This window comes from Oncorhynchus gorbuscha, linkage group LG08, assembly GCF_021184085.1.
Source record: "Oncorhynchus gorbuscha isolate QuinsamMale2020 ecotype Even-year linkage group LG08, OgorEven_v1.0, whole genome shotgun sequence".
Classification (NCBI taxonomy): domain Eukaryota; kingdom Metazoa; phylum Chordata; class Actinopteri; order Salmoniformes; family Salmonidae; genus Oncorhynchus; species Oncorhynchus gorbuscha.
Window position 1 is genome coordinate 72193551 of NC_060180.1, and position 25994 is coordinate 72219544.

The 25994-nt window shown below is 42.3% G+C and overlaps 1 protein-coding gene and 1 pseudogene across 2 annotated transcripts; one reads left to right on the forward strand and one right to left on the reverse strand.

Annotated features, from left to right (window-relative positions):
- The first annotated feature begins 1188 nt into the window (after nucleotides 1-1188).
- LOC124042166 (WW domain-containing adapter protein with coiled-coil-like) lies at nucleotides 1189-11679 on the forward strand. Of its 2 annotated transcripts, none has more exons than XM_046360557.1 (13): nucleotides 1189-1463; nucleotides 1718-1751; nucleotides 2503-2689; nucleotides 3460-3539; nucleotides 4350-4465; nucleotides 4760-4854; nucleotides 5238-5498; nucleotides 6761-6883; nucleotides 8140-8291; nucleotides 8479-8564; nucleotides 9202-9379; nucleotides 10599-10726; nucleotides 10811-11679. In XM_046360557.1, exons 1-13 carry the CDS (start codon nucleotides 1423-1425, stop codon nucleotides 10878-10880), a joined length of 1551 nt encoding a protein of 516 aa, XP_046216513.1. In that variant the 5' UTR covers nucleotides 1189-1422; the 3' UTR covers nucleotides 10881-11679. The 2 variants fall into 2 exon arrangements, with proteins under 2 accessions (XP_046216513.1, XP_046216512.1); XM_046360556.1 differs by having other exon boundaries at nucleotides 1190-1463; nucleotides 9199-9379.
- Nucleotides 11680-18470: 6791 nt separating this feature from the next.
- On the reverse strand, nucleotides 18471-20251 carry LOC124041036 (annotated as a pseudogene).
- Between the last annotated feature and the right edge of the window lie 5743 nt (nucleotides 20252-25994).

Below are 25994 nucleotides of genomic sequence, written 5' to 3' on the forward strand. Positions count from 1 at the left end.
ACACATGGTTAGCAGATGTTAATGCGAGTGTAGCGAAATGCTTGTGCTTCTAGTTCCGACAATGCAGTGATAACCAACAAGTAATCTAACTAACAATTCCAAAACTACATTTTGTCTTATACACAGTGTAAGGGGATAAAGAATATGTACATAAGGATATATGAATGAGTGATGGTACAGAGCAGCATACAGTAGATGGTATCGAGTACAGTATATACATATGAGATGAGTATGTAGACAAAGTAAACAAAGTGGCATAGTTAAAGTGGCTAGTGATACATGTATTACATAGGGATGCAGTCGATGATGTAGAGTACAGTATATACGTATGCATATGAGATGAATAATGTAGGGTAAGTACATTTATATAAGGTAGCATTGTTTAAAGTGGCTAGTGATATATTTACATCATTTCCCATCAATTCCCAGAGAGAAGGTGGGGGTCCATTTGAATAGTAAAAGCAATGAACCAGTCTGAACCAGACAGTATTAGCCCAATGCGACTATCACCAGTTTCCTTCCCCCTAAAAGTTTTCCAATCAGTTGTATGTCGTTGGTTCCTTTAGACCTGAGTGGACTAGACCAGGCAATGCCAGATAAAGTGATGGTCTGATGTCGGCTCATCATTAGTCCTATACAGACAGACAAGGATACAGAAATACAGCATCGGTCCTGATCAGTAGGTTATCCAGAACAGGGTCAATCAAAAAATAGGCTCTCCAGGCTGTGTTCTTACTGGTACCGAAGGGCCAGTGTATGTGGGCTTTTGTCTCAGCCTAGTGCTATGAAATTAAAATAACTTGCAATACTTTGATTAGTTATAATGGGTAGTACTGTGCACAGCCCATGGAGGAATGAAAAACACTAGGGTAGAGACTAGGGGTTGGTTTATAATTTTGTCATATTGCATTGGGCCCTTTGAGTTGTTTAACTTTAGACTATCCGACATACTGGGCCGGGGCAGGGAAAGTGCAAAGACCTATACTACCCTTTGTATCAATACTTTTTCAATCATCAAATGTCATCGGCCATGTGCATTCTCAGAGATGGGCTTTGTTGTTATTTCAACCACTGCAATTCGTCTGACTGCATTGCAAATCATTGATGAGCTGAAGGGTTTGCGAACCTTTTTCGACAAGGGAGTATCCCGGAAATAGCTAAGTGTGTGGAGGCGGGACTGATTTCATTGCTACGCCTGTTTCCTTTCACTGGCACTGCACAGAAGAGATTGTGCAGTTTAGGCGAGCAAATAATGGACCAAAGGCCAACATAGCTATCCACTGTGCAAATCTAGTTGCTGGCCTTCCCAGCTGGCTAACTAATTACCAAGGCATCACCAAGATAAATTAACTGAAGACGATAATACTATTTTGTTGTCAATAGTTCACCCCCTTCGCGCACACACACATCAACACGGCATTGATGGTAATGCATACAAGGAAACAACCGAGACTCAGCGATGGGTAAACGACCATACATTTTGTCACTTCTCTTTGACAACTCTACCCTTCCCTTGACATAATAATGTTAGCTATGTAGCTAAGGTTTTCATTTATCTAGCTAGTTAGTTACAACTAGCGAACTACGTGGTCGCTAGGTAACTAACGTCAGTAGCTACAGTGGCTAACTAGTTAGCTAGTATAATATATTTTTTTGCAGCATCAACATTTCAAATTTGTGCCTATAGCTAGCTAACTTTCCTTTGTCTATATTTCAGGTGTACCGACCGAAGGGATTCACAACCCTATCAGGTAAAGCAAGTGAATATAGCACCTTAGCTAGCTACGTAGTTAGCAAGTGTGTTAGCTAGCTAACGTACGTTAACTCGTAAGCCATGCAGGCCTTTAGCTGGCTTTTAGTTTTGCAACTCAAAAGCCTTGGTTCAGGATTTGGCAAAATTACCTTAACGTCAGTGAACACAAGTTGGGCTACAACTAGTTAGTTAAATTACCTAGCTAACTAATGCTGAACAATAACTTATAGTTAACCAACAAGCTAGCTGCCGACTGTATTTCCCTTGGCGTAACATTAGCCAGCTAGTCGTTAGCCAACTAACGTTAGCTAGCTATGTTTATTTTTACGCGGTAGCTAGCTAACTTAAATACAGTCCTTGATAGCCAGTTAGATAACCAATGGAGCATAACGATCTAATATATTAGCTATCTATGTTGATGGTGTGAATACTGCACAAATAATGGATGTAGTAACCATTGTAGTAACTCAGAATACGTAAAATGGCTCAAATTGCAGTACAACAAATTGACAAATGTAGACAAAAAAAATAAGTGGTTTAAGGAAGCTAGTTAGCTAGCTTTGCAAGAAACAACGTTACAAACGGTTGTGCATACATAGCTAGGCAGGAATGAAAAGTACAGCACAATCAATGTCAAGAGTAGGAAGTAGGCCTACAGTATCATATGTCAGTGGGTGGAAAGGTGTTCATCCATAAAGAGGAAACGTTGAATTGCTATGTTGACTGACACAAGCCTATATGTATTGCAGACACACAAATCCCAGCCCAAGAGTCAATCTACCACCCTTCACCGTCACGATAAAATGCGAGATGGGTTGTCAGATCCTACACCACCCTACAAAATGCTCCGACACTCTGATGAAAGTCCAGTCAATAAGCACAGTGACGGACACAGCAAAACAAAAACATTTCACACACTCCGAGGCCAAGATGGTGGTAAGCCCAAAGAGAAAGAACCTAGCTAAAGAACCCTTTCTCTGTATTTTGGTAATATTACTTAAATGTTTTTGCTTGTGTGCACAGAGAAGCTTGCTTTTGATTAGCCAGTTCAGGTATCCTAGCCTGGTCCTAGATATGTTTATGCTGTTTAGCCAATTCCTGTGGGCCTTGTTATGCCAAACAACCCTAGGAGTTTGCTATACAGCACCACCATATCTGGGTCCAGCTTAGAAATAGCCTACATCAAACTGTTGATTTACACTGTAAATTGGGCTATTGAGAGGTCTTGGACTACTTCCGCATACATGACACCTGCTCAAAACATGCATGGCTACTTGTGTACAACAAGACGTTGAGTCTGTAAGGCCCAATTCATGACTGAAGATATCCACACAAAACTGTTGGTCAAGTCTATACACAGACATCAAAGCAAGATTAACATGAAAGTTATGTTGCTGAAGTTCCACAGGCGCTTTTTTAAAGTAGTTAACTCGATGTTGTCTTGTCAAATGAGAGAGTATTGTAGAATGATGAAACCGTAGTGCACCTAGGCTAGCTACATTACTGTGATGCTTTTGGGCACTAAAGTATACAATTTTGACATACTGTACTTTGGTGCTTCATGAAATGGAAAGCTGCTGTAAATTCCATGGTATTGCAAACAGCTTTTGTTCAATGGATAGGGGGTAGCCTAACCTGTCATGTCTATGGTTGCTAATAGTGTGGTCTCCTTCGTAGATGTTCTCATCATATCATTTCTTTTAAAGGGACCAGCTGCTCTCCGCAAGAGAATTCTCACAACCACAGCTCCAACTCGCACTCAAATCAAAGCAAGGCATCAGACACCGTAAGATACCTCGTTGTACTTGAACCAGTGATTTCTGAAAGTAGGCATCCACCAGGCTGGGGTTCTAACATGGGTCTCTAAGCCACAGGACAAGCTCTGCTTGTTTACAGTTCAGTTTTGTGTGACAAATTATGTCAATCGGCTCTGTCAGGATGTTGTGTAAAGGATGATTATTCTCTGGTGTCCATCCATCCTCATGATCTGTCTATCAAGAAATACCTTTTTTCAGCTCGCAAGAGTTTTTTGTTGTTATTGCCTACATTCACAACCAGAAACAAACCCATCTGCAGAGAAACGATGGACTAGAGCCCCTGGAACTGAAGGGTTAGCTCAGCATACACTTGTGTCAAGAAATTACCTGGTGAATGGACCTGAAGCGACCCAGTAGCCAAGTATCACTGCTAGCCTTGTTGGACACATCCTCATAGCCCCAGGTGTAAATCTGTCCTCTATATAGGCAGGGTAACACAGATATTGCAGAGTTTCAGAATATAGATATACACCCTGACATCCACATTTGACTGAGGCAGACTAGCCTAAATAGTGTACAGGATCAGCTTGCTTTTATTAATAGCAAGTCGAATCAATCAATTATTGAGCAAGTCAAATCAGGTTTTTATTAGTCACAGGTGACCTTGTAGTGAAATGCTTACTTACAAGCCCCTGTATCTCCCACACCGATTTTCACATTAGAATCTGATTACCAGCCGCTAGCCTTTATCCTGATTTTCCAAAAGTAGGCCTACTTGAACCCAAAACCTACGCTAGTGTTAAGTTAGTTGACCTTTATGTTGTGCCTTCTTCCCTCAGCCTCACGAGCCTGCAGACGACTGGTCGGAGCACATCAGCTCCTCGGGCAAGAAGTACTACTACAACTGCAGGACTGAGGTCTCTCAGTGGGAGAAGCCCAAAGACTGGCTGGAGAGGTAAGGCCTCGACCAATGGAAAAACAATGTCTCACTCATAAACATCATACTCTTCTTCTCTTTAGCTTAAACTCTTCCGTTTCTACTTTAAATCGCAATACAGTCCAATATGTCCCAATATCCCCTATTTCTGAACCTCATCGATTGAACATGCTGAAAGGTCCCATAACTTGGATCGGTAGAGTACAGGTTCTGACATTAACACTCCCATACTGAATTCAACCAGCAGTTACACTGTTTAATTAAATGTAATCCTGACAATGACCTTCAGTTTCTGTATTTTGTTGTGTCCAGAGAGCAAAGGCAAAAAGACCCGTCTAAGAGAGAGTCCAACACATTCCCTAAAGACCGGGACTACAGACGAGAGTCTGTGGACACAGCCACCACAAGTAAGTATGAAATCTACAGAGGGGGTCGTTTATGGGAGTTGTTGTCTAAGATTCAGATACACTAACCACATCTGGATTTTGATGTTTGCCTCTTTAAATAAAACTTTCTTTGTTGTTATAGTATGACTATACCTTTGTGAAATGTTCAATCATCTACTGTCTTAGAATTTGGCCGCGTGTCGATGGTATGAAGTGACTTATTTCCTCATCCTCCTTCGTCTGCACTGATCTGAAAAGACTTGACAACTGTATGTGTTATGGCTATCACCTTTTCAATGAACAAAATGGAGATGAGTACAGCAAGTCAGTCTGAACCACAGAGAGGTACATCCTGTCTATCAAGCCAGAGTCTATTCAGTCCTGTTCTTCCTTTCCCTCCATAGAGAGTACTTCAGGGGACAAGTCGTCCTCCAACACTGCTCCTTCCCAGTCATCTTCCTCCACCAATCCGGGCCTGAACCAAGCCTCTGGCTCTAACCCCACCCCCTCCTCATCCTCCTCCATGGTCCCCGTGTCCCCCTCTGTCCAATCTCAGGCCTCGGGCCTGCTCCAAGACCCCGCCCTCCTGCGGCAGCTCCTCCCAGCGCTGCAGGCCACCCTGCAGATGAGCAATGGCAGCATGGACATGGCCAAGATCAATGAGGGTGAGTCGCCTAACACCACATTTCTCCTTCTTGAGCTTTAGCAGACCTGGGTCCAAATAAGCTCTGCCTGAAAATAGGACTTAGAGTTCAAAGGTCAACTCTGGAGTATGATGTGATCCTTGTAACTAGATGCAGCAATAGGTATTGAAAAAAGCCTTTGCTATACTGAAATGTGAAACACAAATTTGGATTTTCTGATGTCTGAAGTGATGATATTACAACAGAGCCAGTGGGTTTGGCTTCAGAAGGGTCTTTTCATAGCAGGTTAGGAGAAGCTAAAAGACTACAGTTGTCCGCGACTCGAACACGCAACTGTCGGTCCCTAGCTGTACACTATCTAGCCGAACGTGCAACTGTCGGTCCCTAGCTGTACACCATCTAGCCGAACATGCAACTGTCGGTCCCTAGCTGTACACCATCTAGCCGAACACGCATCTGTCGGTCCCTAGCTGCACACCATCTAGCCGAACACGCATCTGTCGGTCCCTAGCTGCACACCATCTAGCCGAACGTGCATCTGTCGGTCCCTAGCTGCACACCATCTAGCCGAACGTGCATCTGTCGGTCCCTAGCTGCACACCATCTAGCCGAACGTGCATCTGTCGGTCCCTAGCTGCACACCATCTAGCCGAACGTGCATCTGTCGGTCCCTAGCTGCACACCATCTAGCCGAACGTGCATCTGTCGGTCCCTAGCTGCACACCATCTAGGCCACAATCGTTTTGATCCTCAGTCTGATATTTCAGAAGACGTCTCATTGGGTTTGATTTCTAAAGTTTCTGTTACTCAGACAGGATCAGATATTGAATCGGCTTAATTCACCATATCGAGATAAAAGGAGTAACTCAATTGAGGGAAGGGGTTTTTGGGTCCTATTCTTGTGCATGGGCGATCCTGAGACGATCGCTTCTCGTCAACCACATGGGTTGTGAATATAAAATCATCTCATTAAACTACCCATTCAATGACAGATTTGCATAGTCTATATCCCTCAAACTTAACTCTGGACCTCAAAGCCAGTTCTATTGATTTGTCTCATTGTTCCCCTCGTAGGGTAAAAGTCCAATATCATGTCTGCTCACCTCTTTTCTAAAATTGATTATTGTATAATGCTGCCATTTTGAAAATCACTGTCACTCAACAACCCGTCTCTCTTGATATTCATTCATGTATGGACTGGTCTGTGCGTGGTATATACATAACACTCATATGGGTGCCTGTATCTGTGTTTCTCATTGTCCTGTGTTGTTTTTCTCCTCTAGTCCTCGCGGCTGCTGTTACCCAAGCTTCCCTGCAGTCTATGCTTCATAAACTCCTCACTGCTGGACCGTCTGCTTTCAACATCACTGCTCTTCTTTCCCAAGCTGCTCAACACTCCAACCAAGGTATGGCTGCTGTCACACGTCATCACCTTCTTTTGACGTCTCTCTCTCTGTTAGAATGGTTTTTCATTCCAGTGTCTCCTGGTTGATGTATAGAACTAGGATATATAGAATTACACTTCTATTCAGATAGAAATACATTGGGAGTATTCGCCTATTGGATATTTTCAGGGTAGCTGTTCTTTTTGGGAGGATTCTCCTATTGGATATTTTCAGGGTAGCTGTTATTGTTGGGAGGATCCTCCTATTGGATATTTTCAGGGTAGCTGTTATTGTCGGGAGGATCAAATCAAATGTATTTATATAGCCTTTCGTACATCAGCTGATATCTCAGTGCTGTACAGAAACCCAGCCTAAAACCCCAAACAGCAAGCAATGCAGGTGTAGAAGCACGGTGGCTAGGAAACTCCCTAGAAAGGCCAAAACCTAGGAAGAAACCTAGAGAGGAACCAGGCTATGTGGGGTGGCCAGTCCTCTTCTGGCTGTGCCGGGTGGAGATTATAACAGAACATGGCCAAGATGTTCAAATGTTCATAAATTACCAGCATGGTCGAATAATAATAAGGCAGAACAGTTTAAACTGGAGCAGCAGCACGGCCAGGTGGACTGGGGACAGCAAGGAGTCATCATGTCAGGTAGTCCTGTGGCATGGTCCTAGGGCTCAGGTCCTCAGAGAGAGACACATAAACTACTGCAGCATAAATACTGGAGGCTGAGACGGGAGGGGTCAGGAGACACTGTGGCCCCATCCGAGGACACCCCCGGATAGGGCCAAACAGGAAGGATATAACCCCACCCACTTTGCCAAAGCACAGCCCCCACACCACTAGAGGGATAACTTCAACCACCAACTTACCCTGAGACAAGGCTGAGTATAGCCCACAAAGAAGGATCCTCATATTGGATATTTTCAGGGTAGCTGTTATTGTTGAAAGCTTTAGCTGAAGATTTGACCAATGTCTTTCAAGAAGATGTATGGGCGTCGTTCAGTTCAGGGCAACGTATGCTAGTTTTTGTTGTTGAATAATCGATCAAATTTGGTTATGGATGTATTTAACCAGGGTCGTCCTCTAAGCAACGATATCCACTGCTTTTCATTAAAGTTTTGGATGCATAAGAAAAATGCAACCTTTAGAATGACTCATGTCTTTATAGGCATATTTATAATGTAGTTATACCCTTTGTGTATGTGAGGTTAAGGCTGTTCTTATTAAAAATAGTACCTTTGTCTTATTCGCCTCCTGGACACGAACCAATAGCGGCCCTGCAGGCAAGTCAATCGCCCATATCACTAACGTCAGACGCCTCCTCGCCCCGCTCATACGTGTCGCCCAGGAATGGCACGCCCCAGACCAACCTCCTTACCCAGAAACCCCTGCTCAGTATGCCACCTGCCACCTCCCAACCAAAGGTCAGCACCTCCACGGAAACTCTAAGCTTGTCCAATGATATTGTTATGATCGAGGTGTATGGTTTTGTCATTTTAACCCTGTGATCTGAGTCCCCCCCCACCTCACCATTATTTTATCTGTCCTCTGCTTTCTTCTCCTTCCCTCTTGCTTGCTTTTAATTTTCTTTCTTATTTTGTCCCTCTGCAGGTTACCCCAGTGAAACCAGGACCAGTTTCTCAGCAGGCTTCAGCAGAGAAACGTCCAGAGGACCCCCGAACTCTCCTACAGCGGAGGTACATAACTAACACATTAGAGGCTGCTGCCCTATGTACATAGACTTGAAATCACTTGCAACTTGAATAATATTTACGTATTCTGCATTACTCATCTCATATGTATGTACTGTATTCTATTCTACTGTATCTTAGTCTATGCCACTCTGACATTGTTCATCCATATATATATATATATATATATATTTTTTTTAATTCCTTTACTTAGATTTGTGTGTATTGTTAGATATTACTGCATTGTCAGAGCTAGAAACGCAAGCATTTCGCTACACTCGCAAATAACATCTGCCAAACACGTGTAGGTGACCAATAAAATTAGATTTGTTGAATGGTTCTTAGTAGACACGGAGCACTACTTGTATGCCTCCCGCATATACACAGTCTTATGAAATGGAAGTACAGCAATCCCGTTTTGTACCCTTGTCAGAAGAATAGAATAAGGTCAAATGTCCTTATTCCTAATGTCCCTGACCTAGTTGAGATGTACTTGTCTATGTCTGGAATGGTTGTGTATATAGAAGCCCTATGATAGTAGCATCTTATCCAATCAACACAAGTGTCTAGGTGTTAGAATAGAGGTAGTTTCTGTCTGCCCCCCCGGTCCTTATACTTCTCTGCTGTCTCTCTCGTCCAGCAGTCAGGGGAGTCCGCCACCAGGACCTAACAGCAACTCCACCGGCGGCCACTCTGTTCCCAACGCTGCCTCAGGCCTCACCAGCGCTCCCGGCTCCTTCACTCCCTCGCTGGCCTCTCACTTTGACGAGAACCTTGTCAGGCACATCCAGAACTGGCCCGCAGAGCACATCGAGAAGCAGGTAGAACCTCCACTGTGTAGTGGGGACAATTGGTTTTGCTCATTCAATGTTGAGTTAGTTGTTTAGAAAGGAATTTGTGCGTTCAACTCAAAACAGTTTCTAGTAGATGGTAGAATAAGGTATTTGGGTGCATAATGGGGTGAACGTCGAGTTAGTCGTTTTACTGTCTGGATGTCTGTCAACTGTGACTAATGGGTTAAATACAGTCATTATCAAAATAGTACCACACTGTTTTGATATAACCGTGATACACAGAAGCTGCTACTGTTGATTTACGACTTGGACTAGTCATGCCTTGATGGTAGTAGGATATATGCATGTAATCCATTTGTGTGCATATTATTACGAAACGGCAGTTTTTTACATTTAGTGTAGATGGCAGTATCTACACATCCAAGGCCACCCAGGCCATTTCCTATTTGAAGTTGATAAAAGAGAGGGCGTGGCTAAGCTCACTTTTTGGTTTGGGATATGGTGGTTGGATTCTGTTTGGGATGCCATATGGTGGTTGGATTCTGTTTGGTTTGGGATGCCATGTGGTGGTTGGATTCTGTTTGGTTTGGGATGCCATGTGGTGGTTGGATTCTGTTTGGTTTGGGATGCCATGTGGTGGTTGGATTCTGTTTGGTTTGGGATGCCATGTGGTGGTTGGATTCTGTTTGGTTTGGGATGCCATGTGGTGGTTGGATTCTGTTTGGGATGCCATGTGGTGGTTGGATTCTGTTTGGTTTGGGATGCCATGTGGTGGTTGGATTCTGTTTGGTTTGGGATGCCATGTGGTGGTTGGATTCTGTTTGCTGCTGCTAATGGAGACCTGGTGGACAGATGAGAGACCCTAATCCTTTTTTAGTTCTAGTCAATATTTAGCCCTCGCCTGGACTATAAAGAGCTGAACCACCAAACAACGCTGCCGCTGGCTGGTCAGAAAGTGGGAGAGTAAAAGCCTCGGGGCACACAGACAACACATGCCCACTTCAACTTTTGTACACATTTATAGCTGGTTATGGAACCATTAGGTAGGCCTAGGACTCTAGGCAGGAGCCTTCTTGGTACTCTGACTAACTAGTACTAAAATACATTTCTGATAAATATTTCCTTCTGAAGATGGCTAATTAAAACTTTTTAAAATGTTTTTCTCTGAAATTTGACCTCAATGCTTTAAGGTTGATGATGTGTGTTTTGATGCAACCCCTCACCCGGTTCTGCCTTTCTCGTTCAGGCAGCACGGTTACGGGAGGATGCCCACAACATGGGCAGTCTCTACATGTCTGAGATCTGCACCGAACTCAAAAACCTCCGGTCTTTAGTCAGAGTGTGTGAGATCCAGGCCACGCTGCGGGAACAGAGGTGAGAACAGGACACACACACACACTAGGAATGCGTCTTCGCGATAAATTGTTTATTTTCTTAAAACTGTCCATTTTCTCCCAGAATACTGTTCCTGAGACAGCAGAGCAAAGAACTGGACAAGCTGAAGAACCAGAACTCTTACATGGTCTGAGTACCTGTGTGGGAGATGAAAGACGGTGAACCGCTTTAGGCTGCGGGCGAAGCCTGCAACGCGGTCCTCTATGCCCCATGTGCCCCAGTCTGAACACGTCCGTACCGTCATGAACCAGAGGGCGTCTGAGGATGCGGACAAGAGACTGGGCCTGTTGAAGACTTCATGTCATGGGTTACGCAATGAAGCGTACCACTGCCCAAGCCCCTGAAAAAGTGTAGATTTTGTCTAGGCATCCAAGATGTAAATTGTTCTATGAAACCACAGGCTAAAATAATACAGAAGCCGTGTTGAGCTTTTCATGGACACCCAAACCAGTGGATTCTGACAAACCTACAGGTCATACCTTTTTTGTTACCTGATAAACTTGGCTGGCGTCCTTTTGGATTTGAGAAACTGTTGGACTGTGTTTGTTGCGGTTGATAGCCAGTTTTGGTTGGGAATGCATCTTTTTCTCCTCAGACTTGTGGCTTAACTGAAGTTGAGAGGGAACTGAAGGGACTCCGATTGACTTGCGATGTATGAATCACCAACTGATTCCAGGAAGACTCAAATGCCAACACTTCAGCATAGACTTGAAGTGGTGCGTCACATTGCAGATAGGATATCGAACAGCCCACAGGTTAACAGCATATTCTTAAAAGCCAACTTTGATTCCTTCCAGACTCATACAGTTGCTTCTATTCAGTGAGGAATCCTGAATTTAGCAGTCCCAGTTCACTGAGTACTTTTTAAAATGTGAGCCGACAAAGATTCTTAGCTGCTTGACATGAGATGTCTGTGTCGGCCCACGCTCCCTCCCCCCCTGGATGGGAATAGTCTGTAGACTTAGTTACCTGTGACCCCTCTTACGTTGGGCCAGGATACTTCTCAGAACATACTGTCCCATGGCGTAACCTTTAGGTCACCTCCCAGTTCCTATCACGAACCCCCAATGGGATCATGCGATAAAGGGCAACGTTCTCGTCGTCCATGACCTCTGCATCAGAACCCCCCCCCCCCCCCCCCCCTTTGATCTGTACTTGATAATTTTCCCCCTCTTCTGCTGAACGTTTGATGTTTTTTTGTTTTGTAAGCTTGTCTGTTTTGTCTTCATCTTGAGTAATTAATTCCTTATGTGCAGTTTCTCTCGATTGTGAAAAAGGGGTCTTTAGTTTCACGTGGTTATGTAAACCTAAATTATTGTTGCACATTATTAATTGCGTTCTTGTGAAGATGATGGAAGAGAGGGTGGAGATGATCCTATGTTCATGGGACTCACCTTTCTCTTGGCTATACCAGCTAATCCAGTACAGCACTAGTTAAATGGAGTCCGTAGTTGACGTTCGCTACATTTGTCTTACTGAAGTTAAACTTTTTTTTTTTTTTTTTTTTAGGCCTCAGTAATTAAACGTAACTATTTTACACAACAATGCTGTCTCACTCTTTCATATCCACAGACTTAGCTACTCCATCCTCAGACTTCTCCAACCAATCAGTGACATACTGTACCGGCCAAAACATTGGTCTTCAGAACTGGAGAACTCACTTATCTGATAGTTGGGGATTAGAGGTTTTTGTGAGGATGGGGCGACCATAGCTTTGTATATTATTTCTTAAAAGTATATGAGAATAAAATACATTATTCTACCACATCTTTTGATATTCTCATTTTTGCCTGTTGGCTATCACTGTTATCACTTTTTATACTGAAGTTTTCAGTGAAGCTGTTGCATTGTTCCAGAGATGGTGACTGAAAAACAACACTGCCTTGCCTCCAACTGACGATGCACAATGTCACTTGTATTACTGTACGGTGTAAACATGTTTGTCATTCAAATGTGATTACTGCATTAATTCAGCATATTGGTAATTCTGCGAAGTGCATAAGAAGCACAGTTGTGCTAGTTTTTAAAATGACATGACGCTCAATTGATCCCTTTGTTGGACACAAGATGGCAATATTGAGCTAGCAATAGCAATGACCTTGTCTTTCATTGTCTCCTAGATTCCCTTGGAGGCTTTTAATTTACACTGAACAAAAATATAAATTCAACATGTAATGTGTTGGTCCAATGTTTCATGAGCTGAAAAACACCAAAAGCATATTTTATTCAAATGTTGTGCACAAATTTCACATCCCTGTTAGTGAGCATTTCTCCTTTGCCAAGATAATTAAATCCACCTGATACAATTGACATATCAAGAAGATCATTACACAGGTGCTCCTTACGCTGGGGACAATAAAAGGCCACTCTAAAATGTATTGTTCTGTCACACAAGACTGCCACAGATGTCTCAAATTTTGAGGGAATGTACAATTGGCATGATGACTGAAGGAATGTCGTTTTAGAGAATTTGGCAGTACGTTCAACTGGCCTCCCAACCGCAGACCACGTGTAACCACGCCATCGCAGGACCTCCACGTCTGTCTTCTTCACCTGCAGGATCGTCTGAAACCAGCCACCCGGACAGCTGATGAAACTGGGTTTGCACAACCCAAATAATTTTTATACAGACTGTCAGAAACCGTCTCAGTGAAGCTCACCTGTGTTCGTTGTCCTCAACAGGGTTGTAGCCTCTGCCATGCTGGAGAAGTGCTCTTCATGGATGAATCCCGGTTTCAACTGTACCGGGCAGATGGGAGACTGTGTTTATGGTGTGTGGGAGAGCGGGTTTTCTGATGTCAACGTTGTGAACAGAGTGTCCCGTGGTGGGGTTATGGTATGGGCAGGCATTAGCTATGGACAACTAACACAATTGCATTTTATCAATGGCAAGTTGAACGCACAGAGATACCGTGGCGAGATCCTGAGGCCCCTTGACGTGCCATTCATCCACCACCTCATGTTTGAGTTTGATAATGCACGGTCCCATGTCGCAAGGATCTGTACACAATACCTGGAAGCTGAAAATGTCCTAGCTCTTCCATGGCCTGCATACTCACCAGACATGTCACCCATTGACATGTTTGGGATGCTCTGAATCGACGTGTACGATTGCGTGTTCAAGTTCCTGCCAATATTCAGCAACTAGGCACAGCATATCTGTATTCCCAGTGAGGTGAAATCCATAGATTTTGGGCTTAATGAATTGAATTGTTGCTTTTACATTTTTGTTCTGTGAAAATGTTGCGTATTTTATTATTTAGTTTAATTTATCAAATTGGTAGTTAGTCTTGTCCGATTGCTGCAACTTAGGAGAGGTGAAGGTCGAGAGCCATGCGTCCTCCGAAACACCACCCTGCCAAGCCGCGCTGCTTGCGTAACTCGGAAGCCAGCTGTACCAATGTGTTGGAGGTAACACCATACAACTGGCAACCGAAGTCAGCATCCATGAGCCCGGCCCACCACAAGGAGACGCTAGAGCGTGATGGGACAAGGACGTCCCGGCCACCCAAACCCTCCCCTAACGCTGAGCCTATTGTGCAACACTTCATGGGTCTCCCGGTCACGGCCGCCTGCGACAGAGCCTGGGACCAACCCATGTCTATAGTGACACCTCTAGCACTACTATGTAGTGCCTTAGACCGCTGCTCCACTCGGGAGGCCCACATTTTGCACAGTTACTGAATAGACTTGATTCCTGCTCTTTCACTGCTGATTTCCATCTGATTAAACTGTGAGCTCATCACGTGGTTTGCATTGTGATGTTCCTCAGAATTTAGATTTGTGGTTTTATTCAGGAAATACAGTATGAATATATTAGCAGTTGTTACTCTTCAATAACACAGACCCCAAAGCAAATCAGGGGAGGAAAAAGGTTTATTCTTATTCAAAGAGGGCGAATCCATGCAGAGAGGTAGATGTTCATACTCCCCTGTCCCCAGTGATTCTCTCCACAGAACAAAGGGACATGATCTAGTTTTATAACTCAGCCCTAGCCTGTGGTTGACCAATTAGAAGTCCTTGCAATAAAACTGGGCCAATGGCCAAATAACAAGTATCCTATTTCAGGCTCACTGTATAGAAAAATTCCTCCCATGTCTCTGACCCATTAATCAATAATTCCCCATTACAGAAAAAAACACTATTTACATTGATCGTTAGTACTGTATTGTCCTCCTAACCTTTAGTACTGTATTGTCCTCTCGTCCTCTTTCTCTGCTTTGTGTATTTATCTTCCAAATATTCTTATAAATCCAATCAGTGGACACATGCATGAATAGTTCCCCTTTATTAATGATGTGATGGTGGCAATGAATGTGAGATTATTTCATAAGCATTTAATTAACAGTGCCTTCAGAAAGTAGTCATACTCTTAGACTTACTCCACATTATGTTGTGATGTATTTAAGCCATAACAAAAAGGTTGAATACTTAATGACTCAAGACATTTAAGCTTTTCACTTTTTATACATTTTAATTTTATATATTTCTTTAAACATAATTCCACTTTGACGTTATGGGGTATTGTGTGTAAACCAGTGATAAAACATTGAAATTTAATCCATTTTATATTCATTCTGTAACACAACACAATGTGAAAAAAAGTCCAGGGTTGTGAATACTGCACATTCACCAGCAATTCTGTATTTTCTACCATTTGTTATTGTAAGGAGTTATGGCATTTTAAGAGAACCGTGGTGAGGCATAAAATACTCATGTTCACATTTCAGCGGTCTTTGATCGTCACAATTGCATTAGCAATATTACGTTAACTTGGGTAGCGACGTAGAACATCAAACAGGAGATGGGAATGAATTTACCAGTGGGGCCTTGATAGGCAGGTGTTAAGAACAGCATCGGGAAAAGGTCACTGGTTCGAATCTCTGAGCCGACTGGAATAGATATCTGTTGATGTGCCCTTCAGCTGGGCACTTAACCCTATTTGCTCCTGTAAATTGCTCTGGATGAGAACGTCTGCTAAATGACCTAAATGTAACTTCTGTCATTGGTCTGGTTTCTTATCAATCAATAAGTGTCTGTCAACTAGAAAACCAACACATAGGAAACCCAGTCAAAAACATTTGAAGTCGGAAGTTCACATACACTTAGGTCATTAAAAATAGTTTTTCAACCACTCCACAAATTTCTTGTTAAAAACTATAGTTTTGCATGACACAAGTAATTTTTCCATTAATTGTTTACAGACAGTGAAATAATCTATCACAATTCCAGTGGGTCAGAAGTGTATTTACAATAAGTTGACTGCCTTTAAACAGCTTGTAAAATTCCATAAAATGATGACATGGCTTTAGAAGTTTCTGATAGGCTAATTGACATCATTTGAGTCAATTGGAGGTGTACCTGTGGATGTATTTCAAGTCCTACCTTCAAACTAAGTGCCTCTTTGCATGACATCATGGGAAAATCAAAAGAAATCAGCCAATACCTCAGAAAATAAATTGTAGACCTCCACAAGTATGGTTCATCCTTGGGAGCAATTTCCAAATGCCTGAAGGTACCACATTCATCTGCACAAACAATAGTACGCAAGTATAAACACCATGGCCGTCATACCGCTCAGGGTGGAGACACATTCTATCTCTTAGAGGTGACTGTACATTGGTGCAAATAGTGCATATCAATCCCAGAACAACTGCAAAGGTACTTTGTGAAGAAACCCGTAGGAAACGTTTACAAAAGTATTTATATCCACAGCAAAACGAGTCCTATATCGACATAACCTGAAAGGCATCTCGGCAAGGAAGAAGCCACTGCTCCAAAACCGCCATAAAAAAGCCAGACTACGGTTTGCAACTCTACATGAGGACAAAGATTGTACTTTTTGGAGAAACGTCCTCTGGTCTGATGAAACAAAAAAAGAATTGTTTGGCCATAATTACCATTGTTATGTTTGGAGGAAAAAGGGGGAGTCTTGCGTGCCGAAGAACACCACCCCAACCGTGAAGCACGGGGGTGGCAGCATCATGTTGTGCGGGTGCTTTGCTGCAGGAGGTACTGGTGCACTTCACAAAATAGATGGCTTCATGAGTAATTAATATTATATGGATATATTGAAGCAACATCTCAAGACATCAGTCAGGAAGTTAAAGCTTGGTCACAAATGGGTCTTCCAAATGGACAATGACCACAAGCATACTTCCAAAGTTTTGACAAAATGGCTTAAAGACCACAAAGTCAAGGTATTGGAGTGGCCATCACAAAGCCCTGACCTCCATCCTATAGAAAATGTGTGGGCAGAACTGAAAAAGCGTGTGCGAGCAAGGAGGCCTACACACCTGACTCAGTTACACCAGCTCTGTCAGGAGGAATGGGCACAAATTCACCCAATTTATTGTGGGAAGCTTGTGGAAGGCTACCCGAAACGTTTTACCTAAGTTAAACAATTTAAAGTCAATGCTACCAAATACTAATTGAGCGTATGTAAACTTCTGACCCACTGGGAATGTGATGAAAGAAATAAAAGCTGAAATAATTCATTTTCTCTAATATTATTCTGACATTTTATATTCTTAAAATAAAGTGGTGATCTCAACTAACCTAAAAACAGACCTAAACCTAGGATTAAATGTCAGGAATAGTGCAAAACTGAGTTTAAATGTATTTGGCTGAGGTGTATGTAAACTTCTGACTTCAACTGTATATCAGTATTTGATATCACGTCCCTGAACAAGGCAGTTGTCTCCACACATCTCCATAAGGCAGTTATTTCTTAGCACACATCTATTCCTACTGTGTGCCTGACTAGTCTGACCGTTTAAGTGGCCAAGAGCATCATGATGTTGTTTCATTACTATTTAGTCTTAGCACGATAGATTATCCAGGACGAACATAGCTTAGTTCTAATTGGTCCACGAGCAAGTGATGCAATGTACATGGTCACCCATTGGCTCTAGACCTGGAGGTAGAGTACCCAGGTCACTGCTAGAAGCTACTGCACACAGTACAGTAGTTTACACCGATCTCCAGTTTCTATTTCAGCATCAGTGTTGACATAGAGACAGGCACAGCTAAACGTCCGAGCAGGGTTTTATTAGAATGAAGATGTTGTCAGTTTGGGGATTGCATCTGCCAATTAACTATATATTATGAGAAAGATAACTGAATGTTGATATAGTACATTACAACTTTTAGATTCTGTCTCTTTTCTCCGTAGAGTTGATTTCCAAATAAATATTCTCATGATACTTTTCAGCCAGGCGTAAGGGGAGAAGGGAGGGATATAATTCCCCTTAGCACAGTTGTATGGCCATGGTCATCAAACCAGAAATAGGATATACTACTGACAAACCGTGACCGACTGGTTGGCTAAATGGGATCCACCAAATGTCTGAAGGGTGACTGGCCTGCCACACTCCCAAAGTGTTGGGGATACTTGCTCAAACCTGCCATGTCCCTATTTTATCAGCAAAGTAAAACTCCGTTGCTAATCTTGTTTACAAACCACTACGATGCAAAATGGCTATCTGACAAAGAAAGCATAGCTGACTTCATTTTTACTGTAACACATTTTTTTTTCACAGACACTGCCCCCATATGATGTGACACAGACATAAAGCCATCTAGGTCATAAGCTGTTTCTGTGCACAACTTTGTTATTCAATTGTATATTAAATATAGTATTGCATTAATGTATCTTAAATGCTAGAATCCAATAGATATAGAACCAACATTTTAAAACCCACATTTGATAAGTTAAAAATATTCAGTGCATCTTTTTGAAAATGTAATAATGTAAGAAACAACTTGTTACCGCTCCCCCCTCAGACCAGTCATTGGGCAACGGAGGCCTATAGAACAGTCAGGGAAAAGATGATACAACCTACCCAAGTCTCAATATCTCCCTTCAAGACCCGCATAACCTCAGTATCTACCAAGTTCAACAGAGCGAAGTCTCCTCCTGGCCTTCCACGCTCCCATGTCGGGATGCAAACGAAACCCGGAGAAGGTGGAGTCGTTGGTGTTGTCTGCATACACCCCCCCCTCCAAACGCTTCTGTAGATCTGCAGCCACACCTCGCCCCCAGACTCCAGCCTCAGTGTGATAGCCCCAGAGGCATGATCAACATTGCCCTTGTAGTACTGGTTATAGGTGAACATGATGGGCTTGTCGTTCTTGAACAGGCTCACACGAGGATTTTGGTGTAGACGGTGATGTGGTACGTGAAGAAGTAGACCCCAAGGCGGGAGTAGTGGACCTTCCTGCTCACGAGTTGCTCGTTGTGAAATAATTTGTTGAAGTGGATGGGCACGTTGGAGGCAGGGACAGGATCTGTCAGGCCCACGCTGAAGGAAGAGTGATACGACAGGACACTCTCGCCCTACGCCCCATTCAGACCAGGGTTGCTCGGGAAACCACAAGGACCCAGAGGGCCGTTGTCGCCATGCTTCACCTATACACACAAAGACCAGAGTCAGGGAGGATTTAGATGTGTTAAGGGTTGCGTCAATCGAATCTGGTATCAGGATAAATATGACATTGAGTCACCGATTGTATACTGTGTATTTTTTATTAGCTAAGAAATAAGTGGTAAATGCAATTTTCGTATATACGGGTTCGCTGTAACACCACGCAGGGTAGAACAGAGAACTGACATGTTCCTGATAAAGTTATTATAATATACTCTGACAGAAGTAGTTCCTGCTTCCGAGCCGGCCTGTCACAGAGTAGAGACTAAGCTTGGTTTAAACTCACCCAGCCTATCGTTGATTGTTGGCGCCCAAGCTGGTCCCAGCCCCCTAGGTGCTTCAGCGGTCAGTCTTTGTAGTTGTGAAGAATATCTATGCGCTCCTACACTTGATACAGTTATCACACACCTGGCTCCTGTTATTTAACAAAAGACCGTTTGTTCTCTTCACTACGTTCTGTATGTGTCCCTCGCAACTAATTGCACAGTTCCTGTCTTTATGTTATTCTGTATTTTTCCATCACGAGAAAGGCCCATGGCCCTGAAACTGTTAATGTCTCATGTCAGCTATGTTGCATAACACATACAACCACACAAGCCAACAGCAGATAATATTCAATCACATATGATATGGTAACGGGCTATAGTGCATAACACAGAACCTCACAGATGTCTGTATTGATGTTAATTGACTGTGCCTCATGGATAAAAATGACAAGTAAGTAATTTCCTGTATCTCCTTTCTCTTCTCGTGGGCTATCATGCCCATCTCTCCCGTCTCTCCCTTGTTTCCCACTGTGCCCTGAAGTGCCTGGCACTCCTCCCATCCACATGGTACAAGGTTGCCGGTTGTTAGGTGGTCCAACTTCTGTCCCAGGACTCTCGGGCTCTGCCACCAACTCCGCTGCAGCCTCGTCATCTTCTGCAGTCGCCTCCTCGGCTGGTTCCTCTACTCCATCTTTCTCCTGAGCCAGGCTCAAGTCCCCGGCCAGCAACAGGCCCAGAAGCAGGCTCCCCAGCAGCTTCATGGCTCTTTCTATATAACCGCTCAACCTATAATCTTTGACACCAATGGAACATTAAACATACACACACTGTGATCACATTGGGACAAGGCAGCACCCCCCCCCCATCCCAAAGACAAGGATTCGTAAATACACTGAACAGAAATATAAACGCAAAAAGTGTTGGTCCCATGTTTCATGAGCTGAAATAAAAGATTCAAGAAATGTTTCATATGCATAATTTTTGTGCACATATTTGAAAGTCCATCCACCTCACAGCTGATTAAAAAGCATGATCATTACGGTTTTCTGACAGTTTGTCCAGAAATTCTTTGGTTGTGCAAACCCACAGTATCATCAGCTGTCCGGGTTTCTGGTCTCAGACGATCTCGTAGAGAAGAAGCCGGATGTGGAGGTCCAGGGCTGGCGTGGTTACATGTGGTCTGTGGTTGTGATGCCGGTTGGATGTACTGCCAAATACTCTAAAATGACATTGGAGGTGGCTTATGGTAGAGAAATGAACATTAAATTCTAGAACCCGAGATTATAGCATTGTGTTATGTGACAAAACTGCACAATTTAGTGCCATTTTGTTGCCCCCTCCCCCCAGCACAAGGTACACCTGTGTAATAATCATGCTATTCAATCAGCTTCTTGATATACCACACCTGTCAGGTGGATGGCTTATCTTGGCTAAGGAGAAAGGCTCACTAAGAGGGAAGTAAAAAATGTGTGCACAAAATTTGAGAGAAATAAGCTTTTTGTGCATATGGAACATCTCTGGGATCTTTTATTTCAGCTCATGAAACATGGGACCAATACTTTGCATTTATATTTTGGTCCGGTGTAGTTTTCCTCATGGACAGATATTGCCATTTTGATATGTGAAAGGATTAATGTTGTTGCTGATAAAGTACTGTTTCCCCCAAATAGCTGACGACCTCATCATCACATAATCTGCGCCAATATCTGTAAACCTGCTTCAAAGGTCAAAGGTCTCTTACCTGGTCTATGTTTGTCCCCCTCGGAGAGACGAGTGTTCAGTGGCGTCCCCTCAGACAACGAACCTCACTCAGCGCAGCAGTGTGTCACGGTCCAGTAGTCTTGTGGCTAGTGTCCTTGGATGACATGTGTAACTGATTGCCTGTCATACTCTATTTATCTCTGTCCCACATTATTTATGAACCCGCTGATCCAAAACGGCAGTATGACTTACAGAGCCCCTCCCCCTTAACCCCTTAACCCCTGGCAGTCCACCCTCCGACTCTCTGCCAGTCTGGTCACACTGTCAATGGTAGGGGGATTTAAGGTGACCGATTTCTCCCCTTAAACAGCATGTTGTGTTTGTTTGGTTTTTACCTGGTGAAACTTTTGATGAACGTGTGCCAATGTTTGTTTCTTGATGCATTTTCATTGTCTTTTCAAATGTGTGCAGCGCAAAACCACATGATATGAATCATCTTGTTCCACGACAAACAACACACAAAGCTCTTTGTTTGTTTGCCTTGTCATGTAGACTTGGTGTTGGAAGACCAATTTGACAAATTTGTGGTGGCAAATTTTCTTTTGAAAACATTTTGCAGTAGCAGTGTTCATTATTGAGTTTTCTCTAAATTATTGTTGTCAAGTATCTGGAATTATCTGGAATTTTAATCCCAATTAAATTGAAAACCTTACATTTCACTTTTATTTGTTCTCGGTGAAATCAATGCATTAATTACTAAAAACTGTGTGTGATGCTTTATAAAAATGTGGTTTCAAATCTCCAAATTACAACAAAGTGCAACCAGAATGCATCATGACATGATCTCAGAACTGATTAGTCAGTCATCTAATTCTGGAATTTTCCTTTGTCCCTTAGTACCACCGTATCAGATAGACCTATGAAGCGCTGCCATAAACCTTATCTGCCAATATTATCAGAGATAACTCTCCTATTTGATACTCAGTCAACCCAACTACCTCATACACCATTCAAATCACAGCCTCCTCTCTGTGGGTAAGGAGCCGCTCCAAATTCAAATAAATGCACCCTCACTGTCTGAATTGTTCATTTATTGTTCATTTTTTTCTATTCATTCCTCAAACCAATCTTAGTTTTACGGCTTTGGGAGTAGCAAAGTCGGTCAATGAACACGTTGACTAATTTTCTGACTGTTGATTAAGTAAGAAAACTTTTAGTCTCAAAATCTTTCTCACAGAAAATAATAGGTCAGCACAAGAATTGGCCAAAAACAAGTTTCTCTCAAATAATTTTATCCTAATCAAAATTATTTTATTTTTTCGTAAAAACAATTGTCAAATCCCTGTGTACAGAGATGGGATTGATGCCTACTTAATTTTAATAGCCCCCAAAGTAGGCAATGTTATTTAATTTAGCTAATTATGTAATTTACATACTGATGTAGATCATACAGTATTCACCCACCTTGGATTATTAACATTTTATTCTTACAAAGTGGGATTAAAATGGATTTAATTGTAATTATTTTGTCAATGATCTACACAAAATAGGCCGTCGTTGCAAATAAGAATTTGCTCTTAACTGACTTGCCTCGTTAAATAAAGGTTCAACAAATATTGCCAACTACTTTAATGATTTTTCATTGGCAAGATTAGTAAATTTAGGCATAACTTGCAACAAACGCAAACACTACACATCCAAGTATAACTTTCCAAATGATAAAAGACAAGCGTTGTAATTTTGTATTATGTAAAGTGAGTGTGGAAGAGGTGAAAAATGTATTGTTGTCTGTCAACAATGACAAGCCACCAGGGTCTGACAACTTGGATGGAAAATTACTGAGGATAATATCGGAGGATATTGCCACTCCTATTTGCCATATCTTCAATTTAAGCCTACTAGAAAGTATGTGCCCTCAGGCCTCGAGGGAAGCAAAAGTCATTCCGCTACCCAAGTATAGTAAAGGCCCCTTAACTGGCTCAAATAGCCAACCAATCAGCCTGTAACCAATCTTTAGTAAACTTTTGGAAAAAATTGTGTTTGACCAGATACAATGCTATTTTACAGTACAAAAATTGACAACAGACTTTCGACACGCTTATAAGGAAGGATTATTCAACAAGCACAGCACTTCTACAAATGATTGGTTATTGGCTGAGAGAAATGTGTGATAAAAATATTGTGGGGGCTGTTTTTTTTAGACTTTTGACATTATTGATCATAGTCTACTGCTGGAAAAAAATATATGTGTTATGGCTTTACACCCCCTGCTATAATGTATGTGTTATGGCTTTATACAACCCTGCTATAATGTATGTGTTATGGCTTTACACCCCCTGCTATAATGTATGTGTTATGGCTTTACACCCCCTGCTATATTGTAGATAAATAGTTACCTGTCTAACAGAACACAGAGGGTGTTCTTTAATGGAAACCTCTCCAAGGTAGCTGTTTTGCCCCTTAATTTTTAAAATCTTTACTAACGACACGCCACTAGCTTTAAGTGAAGTCTCTATGTATGTGGATGACTCAAAACTATACACGTCAGCTACTACAGCGACTGAAATGACTGCAACACTTAACAAAGAGTTGCAGTTAGTTTCAGAACGAGTGGCAAGAAATAAGTTAGTCCTAAATATTTCATAAACAAAAAGCATTGTATTTGGGACAAATTATTCACTAAACCCTGAACCTCTAATATTGTAATGGATAATGTGGAAATAATAATAATAATAATGTGGAAATTGAGCAAGTTGAGGAGACTAAGCTGCTTGGAGTAAACTGTCATGTTGACACAACAGTAGCTAAGATGAGAAGTTTGTCTATAATAAAGCATTGCTCTGCCATCTTAACAACACCATCAACATTGTTGCACCTGGACTACTGTTCAGTCGTGTGGTCAGGTGCCACAAAGAGGGACTTAGGAAAATTACAATTAAAATAAAATACAATTGTATTTGTTATGTGCCGAATACAACAGGTGTAGACCTTACAGTGAAATGCTTACTTACAAGCCCTTAACCAACAATGCAGTTTTAAGAAAATACCTTAAAAAAGTAAGAGATAAAAGTAACAAACAATTAAAGAGCAGCAGTAAATAACAATAAAGAAGCTATATACTGGAGGTACCGGTACAGAGTCAATGTGCGGGGGACACCGGTGTCGAGGTAATTGAGGTAATATCTAAATGTAGGTAGAGTTATTAAATTGACTATGCATAGATAATAACAGAGAGTAGCAGTAGTGTAGAAGGTGTGTGTGGGGGGGGCAATGCAAATAGTCTGGGTAGCCATTTGATTAGATGATCAGGAGTCTTAGTGCTTGGGGGTGCATAGAAGCATCTTGGACCTAGATTTGGCGCTCTGGTACCGCTTGCCGTGCAGTAGCAGAGAGAACAGTCTATGACTAGGGTGACTGGAGTCTTTGACAATTTTTAGGGCCTTCTTCTGACACCGCCTGGTGAGGTCCTGGATGGTAGGAAGCTTGGCCCCGGTGATGTACTAGGCCGTACGCACTACTCTCTGTAGTGCAATGCGATCGGAGGCCGAGCAGTTACCATACCAGGCAGCTGTAAAACCTTTTGAGGATCTGAGGACCCATGCCAAATCTTTTCAGTCTCTGAGGGTGAATAGGTTTTGTTTTGCCCTCTTCACGACTGTCTTGATGTGCTTGAACCATGTTAGTTTGTTGGTGATGTGGACACCAAGGAACTTGAAGCTCTCAAACTGCTCCACTTTCAAAACATTTCATGGCTACAGACGTGAGTGCTATGGGTCAGTAGTCATTTAGGCAGGTTACCTTAGTGTTCTTGGGCACAGTGGTGGTCTGCTTGAAATATGTTGGTATTATAGACTCAGGGAGAGGTTGAAAATGTCAGTGAAGACACCTGCCAGTTGGTCAGTGCATGCTCGGAGCACTCGTCCTGGTAATCCATCTGGCCCTGTGGCCTTGTGAATGTTGACCTGTTTAAAGGTCTTACTCACATCGGCTGTGGAGAGCGTGATCACACCGTCATCCAGAACCGCTGATGCTCTCATGCATGTTTCAGTGTTACTTTCCTTGAAGCGTGCATAGAAGTTATTTAGCTCATCTGGTAAGCTTGTGTCACTAGGCAGCTCTCGGCTGTGCTTCCCTTTGTAGTCTGTAATGGTTTCAAGCCCTGCCATATCCGACGAGCGTCAGAGCCGGTGTAGTACGATTTGATTTTAGTCCTGTATTGACACTTTGCCTGTTTAATGGTTCGTCGGAGGGCATAGCAGGATTTCTTAAAAATCTTCCGGGTTAAAGAGCGGCAGCTCTACCCTTTAGCTCAGTGCGAATGTTGCCTGTAATCCATGGCTTCTGGTTGGGGTATGTACTAGAGGTCGATTGATTATGATTTGTCAATGCCGATACCGATAGCAATTATTGGAGGACCAACAAAAGCTGATAGCGATTAATCGGCCAATTTATATATATATATATATATACATATATTTGTAATAATGACAATACTCACAATACTTAATGAACACTTTTATTTTAACTTAATATAACACATAAATAAAAATCGATTTAGCCTCAAATAAATAATGAAGCATGTTCAATTTGGTTTAAATAATGCAAAAACAAAGTGTTGGAGAAGAAAGTAAAAGTGCAATATGTGCCATGTAAAAACACTAACGTTTTAAGTTCCTTGCTCAGAACATGAGAACATATGAAAGCTGGTGGTTCCTTTTAACATGAATCTTCAATATTCACCGTTTTTAAGAAGTTTTAGGTTGCAGTTATTATAGGACTATTTCTCTTATACCATTTGTATTTCATATTCCATTTGACTATTGGATGTTCTTATAGGCACTATAATACTGCCAG

What these genes read in the sequence shown, in the direction of transcription:
- LOC124042166 (XM_046360556.1), top strand. Translation starts at nt 1,423, where the DNA reads ATGGTAATGCATACAAGGAAACAACCGAGACTCAGCGATGG. An exon ending in GGGATTCACAACCCTATCAG is followed by an intron (nt 1,752 to 2,502) that starts GTAAAGCAAGTG and finishes TATGTATTGCAG; the next exon opens with ACACACAAATCCCAGCCCAA. An exon ending in AAAGCAAGGCATCAGACACC is followed by an intron (nt 3,540 to 4,349) that starts GTAAGATACCTC and finishes TTCTTCCCTCAG; the next exon opens with CCTCACGAGCCTGCAGACGA.